Source organism: Hetaerina americana, unplaced genomic scaffold (assembly GCF_022747635.1).
Source record: "Hetaerina americana unplaced genomic scaffold, ioHetAmer1.1.p SCAF_9, whole genome shotgun sequence".
NCBI classification, from domain to species: domain Eukaryota; kingdom Metazoa; phylum Arthropoda; class Insecta; order Odonata; family Calopterygidae; genus Hetaerina; species Hetaerina americana.
This window is the reverse complement of record NW_027287538.1, coordinates 34675291-34699976: the sequence shown is the minus strand read 5'-3', so window position 1 is coordinate 34699976 and position 24686 is coordinate 34675291. Positions and strand designations below refer to the sequence as shown.

The 24686-nt window shown below is 34.9% G+C and overlaps 1 protein-coding gene across 1 annotated transcript in view; it reads right to left on the bottom strand.

The window, feature by feature from the left end:
* mEFG1 (mitochondrial translation elongation factor G 1) overlaps window positions 1-24686 on the bottom strand; it is a 33840-nt gene that overhangs the window by 5054 nt on the left and 4100 nt on the right. The window contains exons 5-13 of the mRNA XM_071597558.1: window positions 22207-22323; window positions 18886-19004; window positions 17868-18063; window positions 11805-12000; window positions 9020-9166; window positions 8193-8387; window positions 6454-6606; window positions 2176-2293; window positions 1163-1282 (exon numbers count right to left, since the gene is read on the bottom strand). Of these exons, the coding sequence (XP_071453659.1) occupies window positions 1163-1282; window positions 2176-2293; window positions 6454-6606; window positions 8193-8387; window positions 9020-9166; window positions 11805-12000; window positions 17868-18063; window positions 18886-19004; window positions 22207-22323 (1361 nt within the window). The remainder of the gene's footprint in view (window positions 1-1162; window positions 1283-2175; window positions 2294-6453; window positions 6607-8192; window positions 8388-9019; window positions 9167-11804; window positions 12001-17867; window positions 18064-18885; window positions 19005-22206; window positions 22324-24686) is intronic.

Here is a 24686-nt window from a genome sequence, read left to right as displayed (position 1 = left end):
ATCTGTGCTAATGGATGGATGAAGCTACAATAATCAAAAAATACAGCAAACCGAAATATGCAGAAAATATGGTCATGATATCAATGGTAATATACGTAGACTCACCTTATTCATTCCTTGTGATTAATTGATGTTTTTCAGCAATGGAAAGTAACATACACATATTTCCCTGCCCATAAAATGCACCCTGACTTTTCAAGCCATAATTCACAAAAAATACCTTGATCAGACAGAAAAGATCAAATTATTTAACACTTTAAACGATGCATATTGAATAGCTACATTAAAAAATTTGCAGCATATCGTTCATTCATCATAGAATCCTGAAAATTTGTCATCAATGGGCCAAAATGCCTTTCAGCTCCAATGTTACCAAGCTTTTGAAGCATAATTCAAAAATTCAAGTTTGAAGGCAATATTGTACGACAATCTCCTCTCTTAAGATTCCATGAATTTATTATTGTTTGCCTTTATTATCATCTAACTTTTTATGCAATGCTAAGTTTAGATTATTATAATGATATTGTTGAAATTTGTATTACAAACAACCATTTTTTAAGCCTTTATGAAGTTATCGTATTAATTAAGGTTGAATGCTCACAGAGTTTATCAGAAGAGATACAATGTATGAATGCATTTATCCCAGTTAGCCCATTGCATTTTAAGTTTTGTGACAGCACCACAAGTGAGATGTAGCTTAACCTGCTACTGTGTATATATTTACGATTTACTTGGGAATTTTTTCAGGAAGTACTTTCAATGAAATATTAAAACTCTGTTGCTTACTAGAAACTCAAAACAGTGATATCATCGACATTTGTAATAACTGCACTCATTTTCTATGCCTGATGCAGTTAAGTATTTTCCGGCTTGTGCTAAAAGGTCGGAATAATGTTCGTGTGCCCCCAGCCCATATGATGCAGGTTGATTTTAAAGCATATTTTGGAGTAAAAACAGCAAAACTTATGGACCAATGCAACGTACATAATTATTGACTAATTTTTTGCATAGTAAAACTACCCATTCTGCTGTTTAGCCATCAATGAAGAAAAAGCATGGCTGAGAGTCAAATCACCAAACAGCTGCATGAAAGAAGAATAAATGGCTTGAAAGAAAGAGGTACACCAAGAAAATCACGGGAAAACAAAATAAAATTACATACCTTCTTTCACAGCCCCTTGAGCTGCAAGCATGAAGGCAAGCTCACTTGAGTCCACAATGTGATGGGCACCGTCAAGGAGGCGGAATTTAATTCCTGATAATCTATTGCCAGTCAATAACCCTGAAGGTAAAAATCAATTTAGAGTGAGTTATCATCATGGGTAGTCCTCCCTTCTAGAGGAATGTTTTAGAAATTCCTTAAAACTAGTACTCAAGTGTAATAACACGTTCGTCGCAATACAGTCTCTCCTACAATTTAACTTCTCAGTCTCATAAATGTAGGTATTCTCTTTCATTAATAAAACATATATTCCCAAAAGAAAGATACCAGCACTTTTAATTTTTGAATCATACCCATGAGTAATTCCTTCAATTAAATCAAACATTTTATTGACCACCCTACAAATATCAAGTCTATAAGCTGTTTGTAAAAGTAATCCCTGCGTTTGACAGTAATCCTAAAAGTAAGGCCTCCGATTTTTTTATAAAAAGAAAAAAATGTTTGTTTTCAATAATTGATACATCATTTTAAAGTTGAGACATCCCTCTGATTTTTCCATGTAATAGCCATTTCAGTCTATGCTTTTATGAATGCACTGGGGCAGTTTTTGTTTGCTCATGCATAGCTGTTCAACAAACATGTCATTGAGGAATCATTAGACCTCATCCTTCACCTTGTCATCATTGCTGACGTGCCCTCTGGCCAAATGCTCCAGCCCCATCACCGTCAAAAATGGCCTACAAATCAACTGAAATGGCAATTATGTAGAAAAATAATGATGAAAATAAATGCTGAAGCTTTTTAAAAAAATATGCTACAATTATTGAGCAGAAATTTTTTTTTCTATTTCTAAAAAAACTGGAGACCTTGGTTTGGGATTTGAGAGGTTTGGGAATACCCTCATATGTGCTAAGTACCCTGACTGAGTCAAAATTTTTTCTTTTAGGATGCAAAACAATATTCTATTACAGCGAGCTATGAGAAAAGTTCCAAAAATATAATTTCCCCCTCACCCTTTTCTGCCATGAGCTTGAAGCCACGCTCAATCCCGGGCACAAATTGCTTGGGCACGTTGGTTCCAGTTGTTTCATCAGAAAATTCAAGCTTTGTGTTTTCATGCATGGGGAGTGGCTGCAAAAGAAGAATAGCATTAGAATAGAATAAGCAATTAAATAATGAAAGGATTTACAGCAAACAATAATAATCACTATAACGGGTAGTCAACTTTTTAACTTAAGTTTTGAATGGACAAAAACTGATCATCACCACACTTCTCATTTTCATCTAAAATGAGAAATTGACTGCCCATACTATATTAAACTGTTCTATAATGCTTACTTCCTACCTTCATTCTGTCCAATACACTTTTCTAAATCTCTTAGATATTCATTTTCCAAACAATTCAGTTCCAACGATATTATCAATACTGTATTGGTAAGTTATTTTTCATTCATCGCATAATATCATTCTTGTTATAGTACTATTATATAATTTTTTGTATTATTTTATGACGGCAAAATATATCACAAAAATAAACTGCCAGTATTTTGTTTGTTTTCATGAAATTGTAATAGATAGTTCAAAAAGAACACCTTTTCTCTCATACTTCGTATATATACGATTGAACTTTCCCTTTGCCAGCTGGATATCAACTAAATAAATTGCCGACTCACTGATCTAGGTCACGGTTTTCCTGAAATTATACATTTCCTTGAAGCATAGCATTTTTCAAACAATGGGTAATATTCACAATAATTCTTTGAATAAAACGAAAACTTTGGAAACATTTTTCCTTTACAAGTAAATTGAGCAGTAAACGTACTTCTTCACAAGATTCCTCTTAGTAATATATCATCAAATGAAGAGGTGACCTTGCTGTTGAATAAACTTAAGTTGAACCAACACACACACATGTATCCAAAAATTGAACCAAAGCCAATTTCACCATTACAGTCCCTCGAACTGCCTCTCTCTTTAATACAATTTAGCGAATTGCATGGACTAATATTTATTTTATTTATTTATTTTATTTTAAAACATTGTTCATATACAGCAGTAGCGCCATTTTACAGTGAAAAATATAACAAACATGAAAGAGGACAAAAGGCAATAACAGCGTAACAATAACATCGAGAACCAAGCATGGACCGGGGAAAATTTTAATTTACTGAAAGGTGGGATAAAGCTTGGGTGGTGAAGTTGTTGCATGATAAGTTAAAGGGGTCGACAGTGTGAGGGAGTGAATTTAGAAGGGAGGAGAGGCGAAATAACAGTGAGCGCTTGGTGAGAGACATTCTAGGAATAGGCAGATGGAGTAGGGAGTGGGTGCGGGTGGATCGGGTTGGTATCCTGAAGTTGAAGAAAGATAGCAGTTCAGGGCAATCAATAGCGAAGTTAGGGTGTTTTAGAGGAGTTTTAAATCAGCTTTAAGTCTGCAGCTTTAATATGATCACAACAATAGAATAGGAGCCAGAGAACTATTATTTCATCCTCAGCTGACTAGAACAGTATTTGAAATCAAATTCGAGATTAGCTCACTTGGCAGCTGAGTGATTGGTTTCTCTATGAAAAATGGCAAAGGTGCATGTGCAGACCTCCGGCACAAACTCCCTACACACCATTTTTGATTTTGCACTCGCGTGATGAATGTATTGCATTTGTATATATAATGTACACTTTTTATAAAAAATAAATAAACTGTACCAATATTTTTAGTTTACTAAAGTAAAACTATTACCGCTCAAGAGCAAAATAATGTGTAAATAAATACTGTTTTATACCAGGCATGCAGAACAAATGCATATATTCAGCCTTGCTTATTTCTGTTTGAAATTATGCCGCAAGCACATAAATATTTTGTTTTGATGTCTCTCATATGATTATTAGTAATTTTATTTTAAAAAGAAATCACTAAAAGATTCAATCCATGCCAAATCATTAACTCATATGTTTATTCTATTTAGTTAATATATATTAAATTTAACAAAATTTAATATTTAATCCTTTATTACAGAAACAGAATGGCACTCATAAAAGAGGAAATGTAGACAGTATTATGCGGATTATCTTAAGTACAGATTGGTAGAGTTCCTTATAAACAAGCACATGACTATGTGCTTACTCTGCGAAAGTATGTTTTCAAATGAGGCAATGAAACCTTCCAGACTAATTGACCATTTTAGGAAAGCACATCCGGAAAAGATAGGAAAGACCTCAACATTTTTTCAGTCACTTTGTGACAGAGTCGACAAAATCACCCTACACTCTCAAGTATGTTGTGTAATGATTCAAAACATAGATGGTTTGTGTGCATCACACAATATTTCACTATCAATTGCCAAATCTGGAAAGCCACATACAATTGGTGAAGAACTCATCTTAACGGCGGTAAGTGAAGTCCTGAGCACTGTTCTACATAAGCCACCATATGATACAATAAAAATCATTCCCCTAAGCAACACTTCAGTTCAACGATGAATAGATGAAATGGCTGAAAATGTGGAAGATATATGGTGCAGCATCCTGAGAACAACAGAATTTACATTACAGTTGGACGAGTCAACTTTGCCAGGAAATGAATCTGTGTTCTGACATACGTATGCTTCATTAAAGATGAAAAGCTACCTCAGGAGTTGTTGTTGGCTAGGAAATTAGAAACTGACACTCAAGGGGAGTCAATATTTAGTATCATACAGCAGTTCTTCAGGGACAAAAAAAATCCACTTACTTCCTGTTCTAAAATCCCCGTCCTTGCTGTTGCAACAGAGCTACTTCAATGACTGGTCGTCACCATGGTCATACGGTACACTTGAGAAAATATGCGCCAAATGCATTTGCTATGCATCGTGTCATTCACCAACAACATCTAGTGGCTTAAATACTGAGTGATCCCTTCACTAGTCCTTAAAACATTATAATTACAGCGGTTCACAAAATGAAAGCCAAAGCTCTTAATGATCGACTCTTTCGAGAGTTGTGTGATGAGAACGATGTAGATTTCAAACATTTGTTGCTACACATGGAAGTTAGTGGGCCATCAAAAGGCAATTGCATAAGGTGCTTCTAGAAACTTTAGACACTGTTGTGCAGTTTTTTGAGGAGAAAATGCTTTTCTCAGCGACAACCTTAAAGAGATTAGGAGTGACGTTGCATTTTTGTCTGAACTAATTGCAAAGTTCAATGAAATGATACTTTCCTTATAAAGGCAAAATCTGTGGTGACTGTGTTTATTTCCAAGTCGCTTTTGTTAAGCATAGGTCGCCACGAGCTTTATCATTTCCTTCCCTGCCTAAGCTAGAAGAGCAAGCTGGTATGGGTGATGATGATGAGTCTTTTCTGACCATTTAGCCACCTTGAAAAAAAATATGATGCAGTGATTTGAGGATCTATTTTTGTTGGAAATACCAGACTGGCTGATGAATGTTTTTGTGGATATTGAGGAAATCGGTGTATTAGAGAAAGAATTAATTGGACTACAAAATGACATTGAATTAAAACAAAAGTTAAAGATAAATTATCAAGAGTTTTGGTTACAGAAGGTTTCTGATTGTTATCCTACATTATGAATGGTGTTTTAAAAAACTCCTTCTAGCATTTCCGACTTAATATTTGGAGGAATGTGGTGATTTAAGGCTCCTCCTAAGTGACATTAAACTGGATGTTGGAAAACTGGTATCAGCTAATCAAGCCCATCAATCCCATTAAAATTTTCTTTGATGGAAATATGTTACTATATTAGGCAATAGAATTTCCTTAAATTACTTATAGAACATAATATCTAAAATCAATAGTCAATTATTTAACTAATTTTCACAAAACATGATTAACTTTTCTATTATTATAAATAGGAAATGTTCATGTTATAAAATTGCTTAATTGAAGTAAAAAAATGACATGTTAACTACTAAAAAGAGCTTTTTCAAAAATATTTGTTTTGATAATTTATTTTAATGTAAAAAATATATTCACACCTAAGTTCCTTTCATTGTGTATTAAGTCTTTTGCATAAATGTGATAAGAAAACTATACATCTAATGGATTGTAAATAAACATATAATTAGTCATTGTTTTTAATTTAATTATTTCAATGTTCCTCATTAGGTTATTCTGTTTCATGATTTTGATTATTATTTTAAAGCTATAGCTTGGGGGGGCGTTGAGCATAGTTTTATGGATCCAAAGGGGTGGTGGATTGATAAAGTTAGGGAAACACTGGTCTAAGCTCTTCACAATATTTCTGGATAATTCAAATTAGTAAAACTAACAGCAATGTAAGATTATAAAAAACTCACCTCTAAGATTCCTGTCACCCTGGCATATTGGCCAGCACCACCAGATTGTTTCTTGTGAAGGTAGTCAAATTCACATGGAGATACAAGTGTTTCACGAAATGAGACCTTGGGCTTTCCCAAAATCACGGGGCAATTATACTCTCGCTCCATTCTCTAAAGAGAATAAATAAGAATAAATAATAAGCAAAAATATGACATTTGTTCCAAAATATATTCATCTAATGGAAGTAAAACTGCAACAGCTTATACTAATACAATAAAATAAAAACTCCTATAGCTGTAATAAGTTGGCAACACTTGACCCACAGTGAAAACAAAATTTGTTTTGATAGCTTGTGGGAAAAGAAATTCCACCACAGTGACTAACAGTAACGGTTTATATATTTAATTATACCTATGGCTATAGACTTCTACCAGATTTTAACTACACAATTTTATAAATCATTAATTTCAAAAGTAAATCTGGTTTTAAAAGTCTGAAATGAATGTAACAGTTTTAAAACTTCATTTGGGCATCAAATACTTTTCTTAGTGGTAGATAGAGAGGACTTCTGCAAGGGAATAGACCCTGTGGCAGAGCACCCAATATACAAGATTTGTATAAAAAGTACAGGAAAAAGTTTTGGAAAAATATATTTGTTTCAGATATTGATACAATGCCTCAAAATTCTTCATAGTGCATCCCTTGAGCATCAACACACTTTTGCCAGTGGCTGTTCCATGACTTGAAAGTTAAAGAGACCTTGGAGATGATTCAGCAAGTGTTGAAGGATGAAAGCATGTCACAAACTGCCATTTTTAAGGAACAAAAGCTCTTCAAAGATGGCCAAAATGGTGTGGAGGACAAGCCCCACACTGGATGGCCTTTGACATCAAGAACTGACAACGTCCAACGTGTATTTAAAGTGCAGCATTCAGACCATCGAATTAGTGTGCGCAAGGTTGCAGATTGTATTGGCATTGATAAGATGACAGTGCATATCATTGTCACTAAAAATTTGGCGATGCGAAAGATCTGGGCCAAACTAATCCCGAAGGTCTTGACGGATGATCATAAGCAGAGTCAAGTGCCTGCTAGTGAAGACCTTCTGCAATGCAATGATTCCCAAAACTCCTTACAGTCCCGAATTGGCACCAGCAGACTATTTCCTATTCCCAAAAGTGTAATCCTCCCTCAAAGAACACCACCATGGAACCCTAAGTGCCGTCAAAGAAGCTAGGACATGTACCTATAAGGACCTTCTGGAATCTACCTACCAGGGAGCCTTCAGTCACGGAAAAGCCACTGACCAAAGTGTGTCAAGGCTCAAGGGATGCACTTTGATGAATTCTGAGGCATTGTAGCAATATCTGAAATAAATCTATTTTTCCGATTCCCGATACTTTTTACTGAAACTTTGCACTTCAAGGAATGCATGGACCTTGCAAAATTTGTCCCCCCTTAATTTTGGAAATATACAGGTAGACATAGCTGGTTTTACTACTAAAAATATTCAACCATCTATTTTTCCTCATGCATTGTTTTCTTATTCCATTAACTTATATTCATATAATGATAAATTGTTACCTAATATTTTAGGAGAAAAATACACTTACACTTCAGTTGTCTGAACATTTCATGGAAAAAATTATTTAAAAAAAGTTCTTTATATGGCTTTATTCTAGCTAGATACAGTAACATGTTCGCCAAAGAACAATTAAGGTCACTGCAACAACTGAATCTATGCTTATACACTCACCTGTGCATAAATCTCAAGGTGAAGCTCTCCCATCCCAGAAACTATGGTCTCTTTGCTGTCTGTATCATAATAAAGTTGAAAGGTAGGATCCTCCTTGGTGAAGCGAGACACTGCTTTCCCAAAGCTATCCCTGTCATTATTATCCTTGGGCTTAATTGACATTGACACTACAGGGTCTGGGACATATATTGATTCCTGTAAAACATAGAGTAAGTATTTTTACCTCATTTAAGTTTTTGAAACATTGAAAAAGTAACTATAATTAAGAAAATTGGGAATGGCCATGCTGAAAATAAGCAATCAGTTTCAGGGCATGAATGAAGGATGCATTCTTTAAATATCACAATTTTTTAATTCAGAGTTGAACATATATAAATATATTGGAAATATCAATAGCCTTAAATACTAAATGCACTACAATTTCTTCAATAATGAAAGAGAAATCTAAAGCTTAAAATTAATTAATTAGTAGTAGATATCCCATTAGGGTGCTAATGTGATAGAATCAATACCAACTCTCCCTGGTTAACAAATTCCAACAATTTTTATCGAATTAAATATCCCATTTGAAATAGCTAATAAAAATTTTCATATAAGTTTTCAAAATTAACGCCAAAAAACCATGGAACATTTTATCAAAAAAACTCCATCTAACAAAATATATTTAGAGAATTCAATATTTTTAATGATATCATAGGCTATTTAAAGCCTTTTTTCTTTTCCCATTCCCCATATGCTAGTATCTTCTAGTCTAGGATTTCCTAATAATAATGGACACCAAAGTGATGCATGATCGAAAAAGTTAACAATTACAACTCCACACTTACCATGGCAAGGTTTAGCTTTTGGTTAGTAACAAAAGTATCACCACTGGCACAATCCACACCAAACAAAGCAAATATGTCGCCAGCATATACATCATTGACATCTTCCATTTCATTTGCATGAAGTCGCACAAGACGTGGAACTCGAACCTGGGAAAATATTGACAAAATTTTGAAGTCAAACACTCAATAAGATACACATAAAATGTGACTTTTCGCCTGATATACTACATTTTAATTATACTGTGCACACAATTTTCCAGAATTTAGGTTTTCCAGTCTACCTCTATGCAACATAATACATACCTGTATGAACTGTAGGAAATTATGACTTATGATATACTTTTTATGAACACTGGAATCATTTTACTGAGTGTCAGCTGAGATCACATGACTACTAAGTGTACAATAATGAAATGAGGATTTTAAAAAAATCAGAAGAATGATACAAAGAGCTTTATTCAAAGTATTCTCGACTGCTAGTTACACATTAATCCCATCTTTAGGCCAATTTGTGGATATCACGCCAGTAAAAATCATTCTCATTTGCTGCAAACCAATCATTGAGTCATATTTTTCACAACTTCGTACCAAAGCGCTGCTCAGCAACAGCGTGACCCACCAATGCAAACAAGTGGTAATCAGAAGAAGCCAAGTATGGTGAGTAAGCCGCATGGGGTTAAACTTCTTAGCTGAGTGCTTCCAACATGTCGCGAACCAGTTTTGCTGCATGTGATTGAGCATTGCCATTAAGTACAATGACCATGCATTGCCTCTTTTGCTATTCTTGTCTTTTTTCAAGCAGTGAACAGTTAAAATCGAATAATGTCATTGGTAGCATTAGCTATTAACCGTTTCACCAGATTTAACAGTTCATAATAGACCACACCCTTCTGGTCCTACTAAACAGAGAGTATTGTCTTTCTGCCAAAGCAATTTGGTCTTTCGGTCGATGAGGATAGTGCGCCTGGGTCTACCCATGATTTTTGCGTTTGGTTTTCTCAAAATAAATCCATTTTTCATCCCCAGTAATGATATGATGCAAAAATGACTTCCTTTTTTATCATGAGAGCAAAATTTCACAAGTGTTTCTTTGCCTCTCCATCTGCCTGTCGTTTGAACTCATGTGATACCCATCTGCCAGTCTTTTGAATCTTTCCCGTAACTTGTAGGTAATTGGAAGCAGCTTGTTCACTAATTCTCAATTGCTCTGCGAGTTGCTCTTATGTTTTTGAATCGTCTTTGCCAAAAAATGCTTTCAATTCCATATCTTTGTACCCTTTTGGTGGTTTTCCTTGCTCATTGTCTGCACCATCGAAGTCACCACTTTTGAAACACCAAAACCATTGTTCACACATATCTTGTGATGGAGTAGATTCACCAAAAGCTTCTCGAAATAATCAGTGCGATTCAGTAGCAGTTTTCTTCAAATGAAAACAAAAAATTAATGCTGTTTGCGAATGCTCTTTGCTTGGTATAAATGTTGACCATATTGAATACAGCAACACAACGCAATGCCAACACTTCTTCAATTTAACACTCATGTCCATCAGACACTTGTTGATGGCACAACAAAATAGCATAGTTGTCAAATCTTAAAGCGACAAACTGCATTTGTGCACCATCTGGTGTCTAAAATCCACATTTCATACTTGTACACTTAGTGAAGTGGAATGTGTGAGGGGCTATTGTAGGTATATTCCATTGAGGTCCTTAAAAGCAAATAATGTCTGTAACGGTGAAAAAGCTAGGAAATAGAATGATTTGAATTTTAATTGACAATTGAAAATTATTATAGGTGGCATAGATCATTCATTTTTTAACAATACACATTTGGGTTAAAAACAATCTAACTTTTGCTTACAATCAATTATGAAGCCAACCTAGTTGATTTTTCTGCCTATTTTAAGGGAATGAACAGCTTATATATCTACTAATATTGTTAAAACATGACATTCTAACCACTATAGAACATATAAGCTCCAATTTTAAAAAGCTTGTCAAACTGAAGGTTAACTTAAGTCTTAAGTCAAAAATCAGTTTTAAATTCAAAAGTCTAAATAAGCCATTACTAATTGGTTAAGTGTTCATTAATTAAAAAATAGAGTTACTTTAGTTGGCATGTTCATGTTCACTTTCAAGCAGTCTGAATTGCATATGAAACTGGACATTTTGGAATTTTTGACATAACATAAACAGCCACATATAGTAAAATACCTTAAATGATTACTGGATTTTACAAGACATTATAAAACCTATCCACTATGTCAAGTTTCTTATAACCCTACGTTAGGAAGAGGTGTGACAATATTATCTTATGTTCATGATAGCTGTCGATTATTTGTATATACATTGTATATGTTCCCTTCAAATATTTCAATTTTCCTACTCATCGTGCAACACCAACTGTCAAAAGGTAATACACACATGCAGTTATACATAATGTAATTTCTAAGATCTGATACATACTTATCATGTTTTACTTTAACAAATTAAAATATTCTTAAAATGTTTTAAGTTATCAATACAGTAAGCACTCATATGACATCAAATATGCATGGTGCCATGTGCAACATGAATTGAAAGAACATTAACTGAAATCAAATTTTATGACCATTACATTCAAATTACAGATCGGCACTAGCACTCTGATTCTGTATCAAACCCAAAGACTTAGGTAATTGATAACTAGACTTGCCCAATTTCACCATATTCCATTTTACGAAAAATATAAATTAAATTGAAGCAGCTTGATTCTTTACTCATGAAAACTAAGAAATAGACCAACCTTTTTCTTTGTCCTGGCATTGTAAATGTTTTCACCTTTTTTCAAAGCCCCTTGGTAGCAACGTAAGTAAGTGAGTTGCCCATATCGCCCAGCCTCCAATTTGAAGGCCAAAGCTAGGAATGGTGATTTGTCGCTCCGCTCCGGACTCAACAAGATTCCATCTTCACTTGATACTTCGCCGAACTGCTGCCTAGCCCTAAAAAGGTAATTAATGTACTTATATTTAGCCTTCAATTGAAAATGCACTTCATATCCAATTTGAAAACTTGAAAGAAATATGGTTAAAGCAAAATTGAACGTCAAATATAAACCATTCTTGGCTGTTGGAATTAGAAGTACTTATCAGAGAAGCCAACCCCAGGGTTGTGTATTTATATGGGCATTTAATACAAAAAAATGAAGTGAGTGTTACTAATTCCCAAGAGGTCATACCTCTCGCGAATCTATTGGCGCTCAGAATACAAAATGATAGTGTATTAATCCTCACAACACAGTCGCTAGCAATGAAAAATGTAGATTCCACATATGATGACTTGACTGAAGAGAAAGTTTGAATGTTGCATGGTGTGCATGAAAAATGATCGATCTGTCATTTTTATAGCATCAGTGTCTAGATCAAGGCTAGGTCTAGGTCTAGATTAGTGAACAAAGACATGCTGCTAATGCTTTTCTATGGCCTACTCCAATATTACATATGGTATCTTTCTCTAGATCTCATCCCTTTTCTCTGAATATTTAAACTGCAAAAGAAGGCTATTCGCAAAATTGCATCTAAACCTCCAATTTCATCTGCCCGTCCAATCTTTGAAGATCTTGGGCTCCTTCCTTTCCCATCTATATACATCCTATTCAAAGTAACATACATGAAACGATATCTGTCAGATTTCCACGCAAATTCTCACCACCACAGTCACCGTACCAGAACTTGGTCAAACCTGCACATCAAATACATTCAAACCAAACTTCAAGTCTAGAAGCAAAGTCAATCGGACTAAACCTCTATAATAAATTAACACAGAAGTACAAAGACAACAGACATCATGGTTTAAAAGGTAAATACAAAATTCCTGACAGAGAAAAATTTTACAGCATGTCTGAATTTATTAATGATAAAATATAACATGTGCAAAATAGGATCTATGAAGACATGACCTATGCGTGCGTAACTATGATTAAAATTGTATTTTTTCCCTGTATATGAATGTTTCATGAGGTTGCAGTACTCCAGGGGTAGTGTTGGAGGACTACTGATTGGAGGGCCCGGGTTTGATTCCCAGGCAAGCCTCCCTCAGCTACACCCAAGCAGTGTGATTTTTCGATTACCAGATCTTCCTGGGAAACCATAACTGGCACAGAAAAGAAACTGGCCACCCTTACCTGATGCGAGAATTTTACATCCCATATGAGCAAATTTCAGAGTTTAAGAGGACACCTCGATAGCTTAAGTGGCTAAAGCACTCGACCAGATATTGAAGGATCTGGGTTCGAATCCCAGTCAAGGCGAATGATTTTTACACTCTGAAATTGTTGCATTGGAATCCCATATGGGGCTTTGTACTGGATGAACTCCACCAAATCGACCTTAAAGTTGATTTGTGTGTTGATGACATTTTTGTGGATGTTCCTCTGAATTCCTATTTTGTATGACATGTCCTATATTGCTGTTACACACCAATCCTTGGACAAATAAATTTATTATTATACGATAGAAATAGAGGAAATATTACATATTCCTTTTTTTTTTTAGTATTACAATCCTAGAATTGGTGTACTGCAGCCCTCCATGGTGCAGGGCTGCATCTCCTCGGGAGTTTTAATGCGGTGGTTTCCCGTTGCCTTCCGCATCGCAGTACTTCGGCCGATTCCGTGAACATCACTCTCGCCCAAAGCTGTGGCAGTTGATGCCGGGCCGATCTCCTTGATCTGCGCCATCATTGCCTTTTACTGAGAGCTGCTTCCTCTCAGTAGTGGGGTCATTTTGTGCTGCGTTTAAAAGTCGTCGACCGCTGAAAATTATTCTCCCACAGAATATCCAGAAAAATATTCTCCGTGCAATGGTCTCGAACCGGCGGCCCTCGGAATGAGAGTCGAACACGCTACCACTGGTCCACCCCAGCCCCCCCATATTCCTTATAAACCTTATAAATAATATAATCTTATATCAGATAATCTCATATATCAAGAATAGAAATAAGCTATGCAACAGCTCCATTCACATTAACAAAACTAAACTTGCATAGCAAGAAATAGGTCTAAGACAACAACAAAGTACCTGAAAACTTAAAATTTGTTTATTGAATAAATACCACCAAGCCCAGCCTTACAATATTCTTAACAAAAAATGTATCACTCTGTGAATGAGTACCTAGATGAAAAAACAAAAATGCTATTACTATAAAGTATAAGGATCATTTCTTGTTTTATTGTAATGTTTTTTAACGTGCTCTACACATAGTTATAATTCTGTGCCTCCCATTTGGGTCATTATCACAACATTCTACCTGATATTATTTTTATGTATTATTCACTTCATAACTATCCATTTTTGTACGCATTGTACTTGTTCCTTCCACACATGACCAGACTGGCATGTCCTACACACTATTTTCTATTTCTTGTCTTTGGGCAAGCAAAAATTTACTATTATATTTACGAGACATTGCCAAAAAAAGTACCTAAAATGATGATGCACTGGGTTTTTAACTAAATTAGAATTACATGTACATTCACTCCAAATATACTCTAAATAAGCAAATTTAAATATGCCTTCCAGGAGCCTAAAAAATATGATGATGGTCATAATGTGACCAAAACCATTTTTTGATAGGACTTTTTACAAAACATGAAAATTCGCACATGCCATTATACATTTGTAGCAATTGCTCCTACAGATTCATTTCTATTCAAGAGAGGAGTTCTAAGAGGAGAAAGTTATTGATGTGTAATGGATACAGTCATATGAATAAGGAGATCCAGAATTGTATCAGATTCTATCACATGTTAAAAATTACATTCGCGGCAAGAAGAGGGGCAGGCCCTGAAAGATTTCATGCCTGCTGCTTCAGTATGCATTTAGCACTTGTTCTGCAAGCATTTTAGCGTCGCTAATTATCACATATTTTTCTAAACTTGTGTTCAGACATATATTTGCCGATCTTTTTGTGCAAGGTTTAATAATCTTTTGAACATAGTTATAAAAATGTTCCCGAAGAAAAAGCCACATGAAGACAGCCATAAGAGAATTAAAAAACCATAAAAATGAAAAGTGAAATCAATGAAAAGAGTGAATGAGGTGCGAGCATGGCTGATCTAGCAGACAAATACAATCAGTTCACATCAGCAATTTGAATTATTCTCAAGAACAAGGACAAAATTAGGCAGATAGATGCTTCAAAATGAATTAAAAGAATAAATAGAGGTACGCAATGATAATACATCCTCAATGATGACGAAAAATTGCTCCTCATAGGGATAAATGAAAAAAAATTGCGATGCAATACTATTAACGATAATATCATTTCTGAAAGGGCAAAAGTGATTTTTCGTGACCTCGTTAAGCAGATGTCAGGGTCAATAGCAAGCAAAAAAGTATTTGAGGGAAGCCATGGGTGTTTCGAGAAGTTTAAGAGAAGAAACGACATCCACATTGCGAGGCTCGGCAAAGCAGCCAGTTCTGGCACAAAGGCAGCAGAGACCATCAGCAACTTCACGAAGCTCAGAGATTCTGAGGGTTACCTGCCACAAGAGGTCTTTAATTGTGACGAAATGGGTCTCTTACGAAAAAAGATGCCATAGCAAACCTGTATAACAGCCAAAGAGAATGCCTAGCCCAGCCAAAAGCCAATGAAAGACCATCTCGTGCTGCTATTTTGTGCCAATGCAAGCAGCAATTTGAATACTAAACCCCTGCTTATTTACCATTGAGAAACTCATGAGCTTTCGAGGAGTGAAGAGTCTAGAAGAGCGGGCTAAATATAATGTGGAGATCATGGGAAACTGTTGCATAAGGCATTGAGAAGAATCACTTAAATAAAGCAGTGGCAATGCATGCTACAAATTTAGTTAATGATAATGCTGTGTCGCATTTTCCCAACATTTTCAAGTTTCGGCAACAATTAATGACAATGGACAGCTTCCTGGTTAAAAAGAATTGGGAATGTATTATTGATGATAAATTAATCATTCTTTTTTTCTAAAAATCAAATTTACAATCCAGGTTGGTTCACGTAGCAACAGAAGAAAAAAATGAAGATTCACAATCCTAAATAATGTACATATAGGTGCAGTGGAACCTCATAATATGAGCATAATTCATTAAATGATCTTTCTTGTAATGCAAAATTATCTGAAAGCATTTAGTATAACAAGTTTTTGCACAAAAATTAATGTAAAATACAATAATGCATTACATGCCCAAAAAATAAATTATGATCAAGGTTTATCCAAAATTAACAATGCATGCATTCTTTAGGATCATAGATCACGTTAACCTTTTCTTATATCACGGAATGAAGCAGCCGGAAATGAACTCGATTTGTAAAAGTAAAAAAAAACCAAAATAAATTGTTGATTATTTATGATACATACCTAATTCCTTTTTACTAGAATGAGGTCATTTGTTTTTTTACTAAAAAGAGACATTTGTTTTCACTGATGTTTCACAATTATGTAAAAATGAGACTCAGAATGATCTTTAAATACATTTATAGCGTGCATTGCCACTGCCTATTTATGGTGATGCCTTGTATGCATGGTACGATGCATAAGTTTCCTGTGACCTCCACATCTCATTTAGCCAGTTGTTTTGGATTTGAAACTTTTTAAAGGCTTGTGAAGCTGAGAATACCCGCAGGCATGCCTGAGAACAGAACCCAGGCCCTCTAGCCCAGGACTCCTTGCTGGGCTACCAAGGGTTCTCAAGAGCTCACACCTTTTCCATGCATGATGCCCTGGGGATTAAGGAACGTAACGATGATATCTGTTCATAGCTTAATGTTAGGAAGCATTGACAGTATCATTCTAAAAGTTTACTGTTCCAAGAAAATCACTCAAAAGCTAGGCTCATCAGCACCAACTATGCTAGGCCAGAATAAATTCACAAATGACCACTCAGTCAGAGCACACACATTGGTTTAGCCTTTTTGCTGCTGTGGACATACTTTTTCATCTTCTTCATGGTACACTATCATACTTCGAAATTTTAATGAAATTATGTTCATCAAATTAATTTAATAAAAATACTCCATTAAATAAACAGCAAATCAAGATTATTTTTATTATTTAGATTATTATAATATTTGAGGAATAATAAAGGTCATTTGAAATGTGGGTGTGGAGAAGAATGGAGAAGGTGAAATGGACAGAGAAGAAAACAAATGAGGAAGTACTTGGTATGGTGGGCGAAGAGAGGGGTTTGTTGGGAGCAATTCTATGGAGGCAGGAAAAGTGGATGAAGGGGGTGTTGACCGGCAGTGGGATGTTGAAGACTGTGATAGAGGGTAGAATGTTGGGCAAAAGAGGAAAGGGAAGGAACAGGATAGGGATGTTGGATGGGATGAAGGGAGGAAGAAAGTACTCAGAGATGAAGAGGGACCTGATATAGAGTAGGATGATGGATTTTGTGTTTTGTTAGGAGTAATAAAATATTTGTTTGGTAGTTGTGTCCATCCAAAAACCTACCTTAACCGGTAGATTACCTTAAAAAAAATAAAGGTCAAGGAGACATGAAACCCTCGCCTTTTGCAGCATGTGAGGACTAGGTTTCTGGAGAGTGAGCTACGCCAGAAGGATTAAAATAATTGATATTCTTTAGATTAACTAGAAAATACAAATTAACTACTTTTAAAGTAAATTTATTTTTCTTAATACCATAGCATAAACCTCATTCTATTTCACTTCATGTCAAAAAATTTGAACCCATTTTAGACTTTTCCCATAATATCAGAGAAACTGAATAATTTAACAGTTTCTCCGGAGTTTCCTTCGGGGCAAACTTACTAATAAACTGGATAAAGTAAGAGTATTAGAAGAATCAATTTAAAATGTAAAGAACAAACAGCATACCCTTGGGCTGTGTCTTGGCAATATGCATAATTCTTCACTTCCCCAGGGCTGGGAAGGAAACTGAGCACAGCATCCAGCAATGGTTGCACCCCCTTGTTCTTAAGGGCACTGCCCACCAACACTGGGGTGAAAGTACGACGTAGACAAGCACGACGAATGGCACCCATTATGTCATCCACCGTCGGAACCTTTTCCTCTGTTGAAAATTAACATGAATAACAATGCATTAATGATTTAAACTCACATCATCACAACTTTTATAAATAATGCCTCATGGAACCAAAAAAACAGCAATTGAAATTAAACACCAAATTAGGAGGATTGAGATGAGAGAAGGTGGAACTCTCTGCTATTGTTTGGCTAGAATTGTAATCCAAATGAGCATCTCTAACAGATGGGTTGTCATAATAATATTCTCCCTATTATTCTTAAGTGCTTGGAAGACCTTACTTTGGTCAGTATAAGGACCTTAAGTAAAATTTACCTCTTAGCATGTTTTCTGACATTGTACTTCCAAAGAATGCGATAATAAAGAGAAATTATCTAAGTTAATCATTTAAAATGAATAAGATAAAAATTTCTCCAATTTCGACTCCTTACTAACTCCTCATGCCATCCATTCCTGTCATGCTCTTCCCCTTCTAATTTTCTTTGGATCCCTTCTTCCTTAATACTTATTTTGTACCCAACTATGTAAACTAAACTTTTTTTTATGTGGAGCTGTTAATTGTTATCCATTAAATTTATATTGATATAATTTTTTTTCCTTCGTAATTTGTCCAAAGTAACTTACATGATGCTGTTTTTGAACTAACTAAATCTTAAAAAATTAATGGTTTTTCATTTATGATTGTTCTAGCATTTGTAAACTATAAAAATCATCATATTCACTTATTTATAGCAATAATTAATGAGCACTGGCATTATAATATGATAGAGATATAAAAGAATTTTAAATCTATGAAGTTAATGTAACAAGAACGTCAATTTTTTGCCATGCCAATATGAATATTCATACCTAGGAACATGTCCCCCAGAGTATCATCAGCATTTGAAACATGCTCTATTAGCTCCTGTCTTCGTTCTTGTGCCTCTGATCTCATATCAGCTGGAATTTCATCTGCTCTAATCACTTCACTGAGGAAACATCAATACAAATTATGATTATTTATTCTCACCATGCAATCAGGATACAGTACAACAAGAGGTCAATTGCACATGGTATTAGCCATGTATGACAGATCACTAACTACAAAGAAATATTCAAAAATTATGACAAACTCTCATTATGTAAAAAATACATCACACTACACACAAATAAGAAAAAATTTACAAGAGATACTTCTGAGTATATAAGTATTCCTTCACAGAAAAGAATATCTTCTTTTGCAGGCATTCCCTAAGTTTCACTTTAAAACTACCAACACTTTCAATTGATCAGGAACCATTTCCTTCAGTCCACCTTTTAAAAGCTTTAGTTCTTACACATTTGTAATGTATATCATTAATACTTCTTGTGTTATGACCATGCATGTCACTGTTTAGCATGGATTAGTTCATATTTCTTTCAACATGATAGTTAGGCTTAGGATATAAATATATACAGGGTCCGTACAATTGGTATCGGGACTGGTTCGCTGTAGCCTCAACGGGGAGCGGTGGATGGGGGTCCAACCGGTTGGCTCGGTAGAGGGGTCCCCCACCACTCAGGCGCACTTTAGTTCAGTCGCCTCCGGGCATGTTTTGAGACAGGAGGTGGATTTTTGTGATGTGTGATTGTTTGTGGTGTCATCGTGCCAACATGGAGCGCACTGTCAAGCAATGCTAAGCTGTGAAGTTTTATGTTAAACTCGGGAAATCCACGTCGGAGACCCATGAACCCAGGCTTATGGGGATGATGCCGGAAACCAACTTCCAGCGGGCTTTTGATGAGACAGACATGATGTTAGGCAGACATGCCTAACTAAGGGCATCGATGCAGGAGGAATGTATTTTGAAGATTATTTAGTGATTGTAATGATAACTGCAATATTCCCACCAGTAGTACCAGAAGCATGCAGAGGCATTACAATGCACATGTGATTATCAAAATTACACAGATAGATGATATTGGAAATCCTACAGGAACTTGTAAAATCTCACTGATGCAGAAAGAGCAGAATACTACCAAGTAATATATATCCTGGCCCATTAGATGCACTTTTTTACTCTTTTACTCTACTTTTTTATTACATTGTTGCTTCTCATCCAAATTTTGATAGTATCAAATCAGCAACTTAGCGTAGCATTTAAGTTTAAATGATAATGACCTAATGGGATATTCAGAGAGAACATCGTCATACAGTATTGCATTCAAACTTGAATTCATAAATTATGCTTCAGAACATAGAAACAAGGCAGCTTAAAGGTGTTTTGCCTGAGTGACATCTAATTTTTATGATTCTATGATGAATAAATGCTGACATATATGTAGCTGCTTATTTTTTAATGTAAAACTTCAATTTTCTTCATATTAAGAATTAAAATCAGAACAACTTGATCCCTTGGTCTGATTTAAGTATTTGTCGTAAATTCTAACCAGAAAAATCAGAGTGTCTCATAGGCAGGGATCTACGGTACTTAATTCAAGCTTCAATAAAATTCATCATGAAATTGTGGACATGAACAGGTTTTCTCTTCCTTATTCTTCATTTAATTTAACTTGATTGTGAGGTGCAGTAATAATAATTTCATAGCAAAAGAAAATAAATTCTTCCTTGTATTCCTGCACAAGAATTTTAATAAAATAAATCCTTTTCCACATACAAATAAAAACAATCGCATTATGAATGCAACTTCCACCAAGTTCCTGGGGCTAATAGTCTCTTATAACCTCAAATGAATGTTTAATGCTTGCACTACACTCAACAAAATATCTATGGGCACATACAAGGGTAATCCCAAAAGTAAGGTCTCCAATTTTTTAGAAATAGAAAAAGCCATTTATTTTCTATGATATATACATCATTTTAAAGATAGATCAATTATCTATTTTTCTACATAATCACCATTTCAGTCAATGCATTTTTTTAAATGCTGTGACAGTTTTTGTATGCCCATGTCGTACCAGCTCGCCGCCGCTGGTATGACATGGGCATACAAAACATTCTGCCATGCCAGTACTACTTTTTTTATCCCTGCTTTTCAAATATTTTACTTTTCATTTCTACAGTCATTTATATTCTCTTATGGCTGTCTTCTTGTACATTTTTCTTTAGGTAGATTTTAAAATCTATGCACAAAATATTAAACATTGCACAAACAAATCACAAATAATGTCAGAACAAAATTTTGGAAAAATGTTTTACCACAAGTGACAATAAGATGCTAGCAGAATGATTGCTAAACACAAACTGAAGTTTTTGGTGCTCAAGTATTCCAGGTATTGCTCTCTACTCATCACTCATTAAGAATGCTATTTTTGGTATAATTCCAAATATTTTTACTCCTTATTCAAATTACTCACTGTCCAAGCTACTCATTAAGCGAGGTTCCACTGTGCATTCAAATCAATACACCAACCCTTTTAATCGAAAAGGTCCATATCACTCCCTTTGTACTATTTAAACAGAATTCCAAAGTAATCAATGCATCATCTCTCCTCAAGTATTGAAAATGAGGGTCAAAAAATTCTTGCCAAAAAGTATTACTATATGGTCAGTGACTTTTTGGAAGATTCACTATTAAATATGTAAGGCAATCATTTACTTAGAAATAATTCTATTTTCTATTCATATGAAGACTAGATGAAACCATGAAAATGTAGCTGGTCAATGGTGAAATGAATACATGATTTTTTTTTTGCTTTCCTCCAGTCATGGAAAATATTCATGCCATTAAGCATTGAATCATGTCATTCTAGCTGCAAGAATGTTTTTACTACTTCAATTGGTTTTTTCAATAACAGTTGGCAATACCATGAGATTCCAACAAAAGTTTATATTTGTACGCATTTGAGTTTCAGATACTGCATATTGTTTTCATTGTTAACACAGGAAACTTACCACCTTATACCTATTTTTTCCCAAGCATCTATTTTCATATTCTACAGTAAAAAAATAGTTCCACAGATGTTCTTCTGTTTCTGAGATTTGATGATTTCATAAATTAATGAATTATTAATCATCAATGAATTATCATCAATTTTCCAAACATTTATGGATCAGATTATTATAGCAGTGCTGGAGATTGTTATGAAGTTCATTTTTTTTAAATAAGCAATAAATCTCCCAAACATTAGGACACTTAGTTTTTGTTTATATAAAGCAAAAAACAAAAGAAAATATTGAAAAAAACCTACCCATAATTTCCTTCAAAGTAAAGTGCTTTTTCCTGTACAAGATCTACTATTCCAGCTGTCTTACTTTCAAGACCAATGGGCAGTTGTAAGAAAGCAGCATTGTGTCCCAACTTTGACCTGAAAAAGTTTTGATTAGCAATTAGCGACAACAAAATAAGCATTATTTAATAATAAATTAAGCAATTATTTACTTAAAAACTATTCAAATAAATTCACCTCTTTTTATTCATGAAAAATTTTAATTCTAAAGACAAATGCAAAAGCTTTTTCCCAATCCACTATATTTCTCCCATCATCCCCATTTCAAGACTTTCCCTTATTCATTATAATAACCATAATTTGTTCAAACTCGTTAACTGATGAGAGGTAAAAGCTTCCTTGCCTTGAAAAATATTAATAACTAATATTTTAAAGCCTAACTAAAAATAATTAGATTTATGACACAATAGATGCTATTTTGCAATTAATTCAATGAAATATGCATGATTGAAAACAGAAAAGTATTTTCCTAGATTTAGTCTACTTCATAATAATTAGGTAATCTACCGGTTTGGAAGCTTTAGGATGGACACAAGAGCCAAATAAATATCTTATTTCTTCTAACAAAACAAAACCAAACATCCTACTATATTATATGCCCCTCTTCATCTCCATGTACTTCCTTCTTCCCTTCAACATCCCTACCCCATTCCTGCTCCTTCCTCGTTTGCCAGACATTCTCCCCTCTATCAACATCCCCTTGCCATTCAATATTCTTTGTATCCATTTTTCCTGCCTCTTTGTGATCTCTCCCAACAATTCCCTATCCTCCCCTACCCAGCACTTCCTTATTTGTTTTCCTTTCTATCCACTTCATCTTTTCCACAACCACATTTCAAAAGCCTCCAATCTACACTTATCATCCTGTTCAACAACCATTGTTCCACGTCATACATCATTACACTCCATTTCAAAGTCATAACGAGCTTTTTCTTAACATCCTTACTCAACGTCCTTATCATCAATTCTCTCCTCCAATTGAAATTCTCTTTGCCTACTGTAATTCTTCCACTTATGTCCTTATTACTTTGACCATTTTGGTCCACAACACTTCCAAGATACTTGACCTGTTCCACCCAGTGTAGTTTTTACCCTCTATTTTAATGTTTAATTTAGCCTTTCTCTTTCTGGAAAACTGCATAACCATCATCTTATTTATACTGATTCTCATTCCTTATCCAGCACACTGAAATTCCAATTCACTCAGCTATGTTTGCTAACACTTGGCTGACTAACAAGCTAAAGCTTGGTCATCAGCAAATCTAAGTAATTTTACAAATTCCCTGCCAGCTTTCATACCTATCTCTAGTTCTTCCCTGCCTCTTTAACCATTTCCTCATATATTTTTAACACCACCAGTGATAATGGACAACCCTGCCTTACTCCTCTTCCTAACACTGCCCATCCGGACTCTCTATTCCTCACTCGCACCTGAGCAGACTGAGTCATTTACAGGTTATGGATTAGCCTCCTGTCTCTACAATCTATTCCTATTTCCTGCATTATACTCATTAGTTTGTCCCAATTCACACCATAAAATGCCTTTTCGAAGTCTATGTAATAGGCAAATTATTCCTGATTGTATTCTATATTCCACTTTAAAAGCCATCTCATTACTGCAATGGTATCATGCGTACATCTCCCTTTCCTGAACCCAAACTTATCATCCCCTAAGTAATCATTTGCCCTTCTCTCATTTGTTTAGAGGCCAGAATTCCTCGGAGTAAAATATATCGACATTGGCTCTTCAGTTATAATCCAAACCTATTCTCAATATTTTGACTGTTTTGAGGTTATGACTGGTCAGTACATACATCAAGCTTATTTGAGTGCCAATGGCAAACTCTTCATGTGGTATAAAATGGTGGGAATTCCAAATTGAATTTTGCTTGGCCACACCTACTGCACACTGTACAGCTTACAGTCTAAAGATAAATATTCTGAGTTTATTTGTAATAGCAAGACCTAACATTCACATATTAACATTCATAGTGATAACTCAAATGTTGAGTATGTCTCACATCTGGGTAAATAGAGAAATATAAAATTGGGTCCATATTTAATGGCAAACAGCACATCTTCACCATATCATTCATAACTTTTCAGGCACCTGTGCATTTTGTTTGTTTCCCATGTTATTTAAGAATTTTAGCCAGAACACAGCAGCATCATGGCACATGCATTGACTCAAATTAACATTCCCAGGATCCATCAAATCTCTGCTTTGAAATTGATTTTTTAAGCAGAAATGAGAACGATAATTAAGCCTTGAATCAAAATGAAATTCAATAATAATGTGTGAGATTAAAAATTCATTATTGACAAACTCAGGCGGCTAACACACTTGGATCACACAAAGGAATGACTGAAGTCCAAGAGAGGACATTTGAAGAAAAATCGTCCAAATAATTAATACATTTTTGAAGAGAAGGACACAGGAC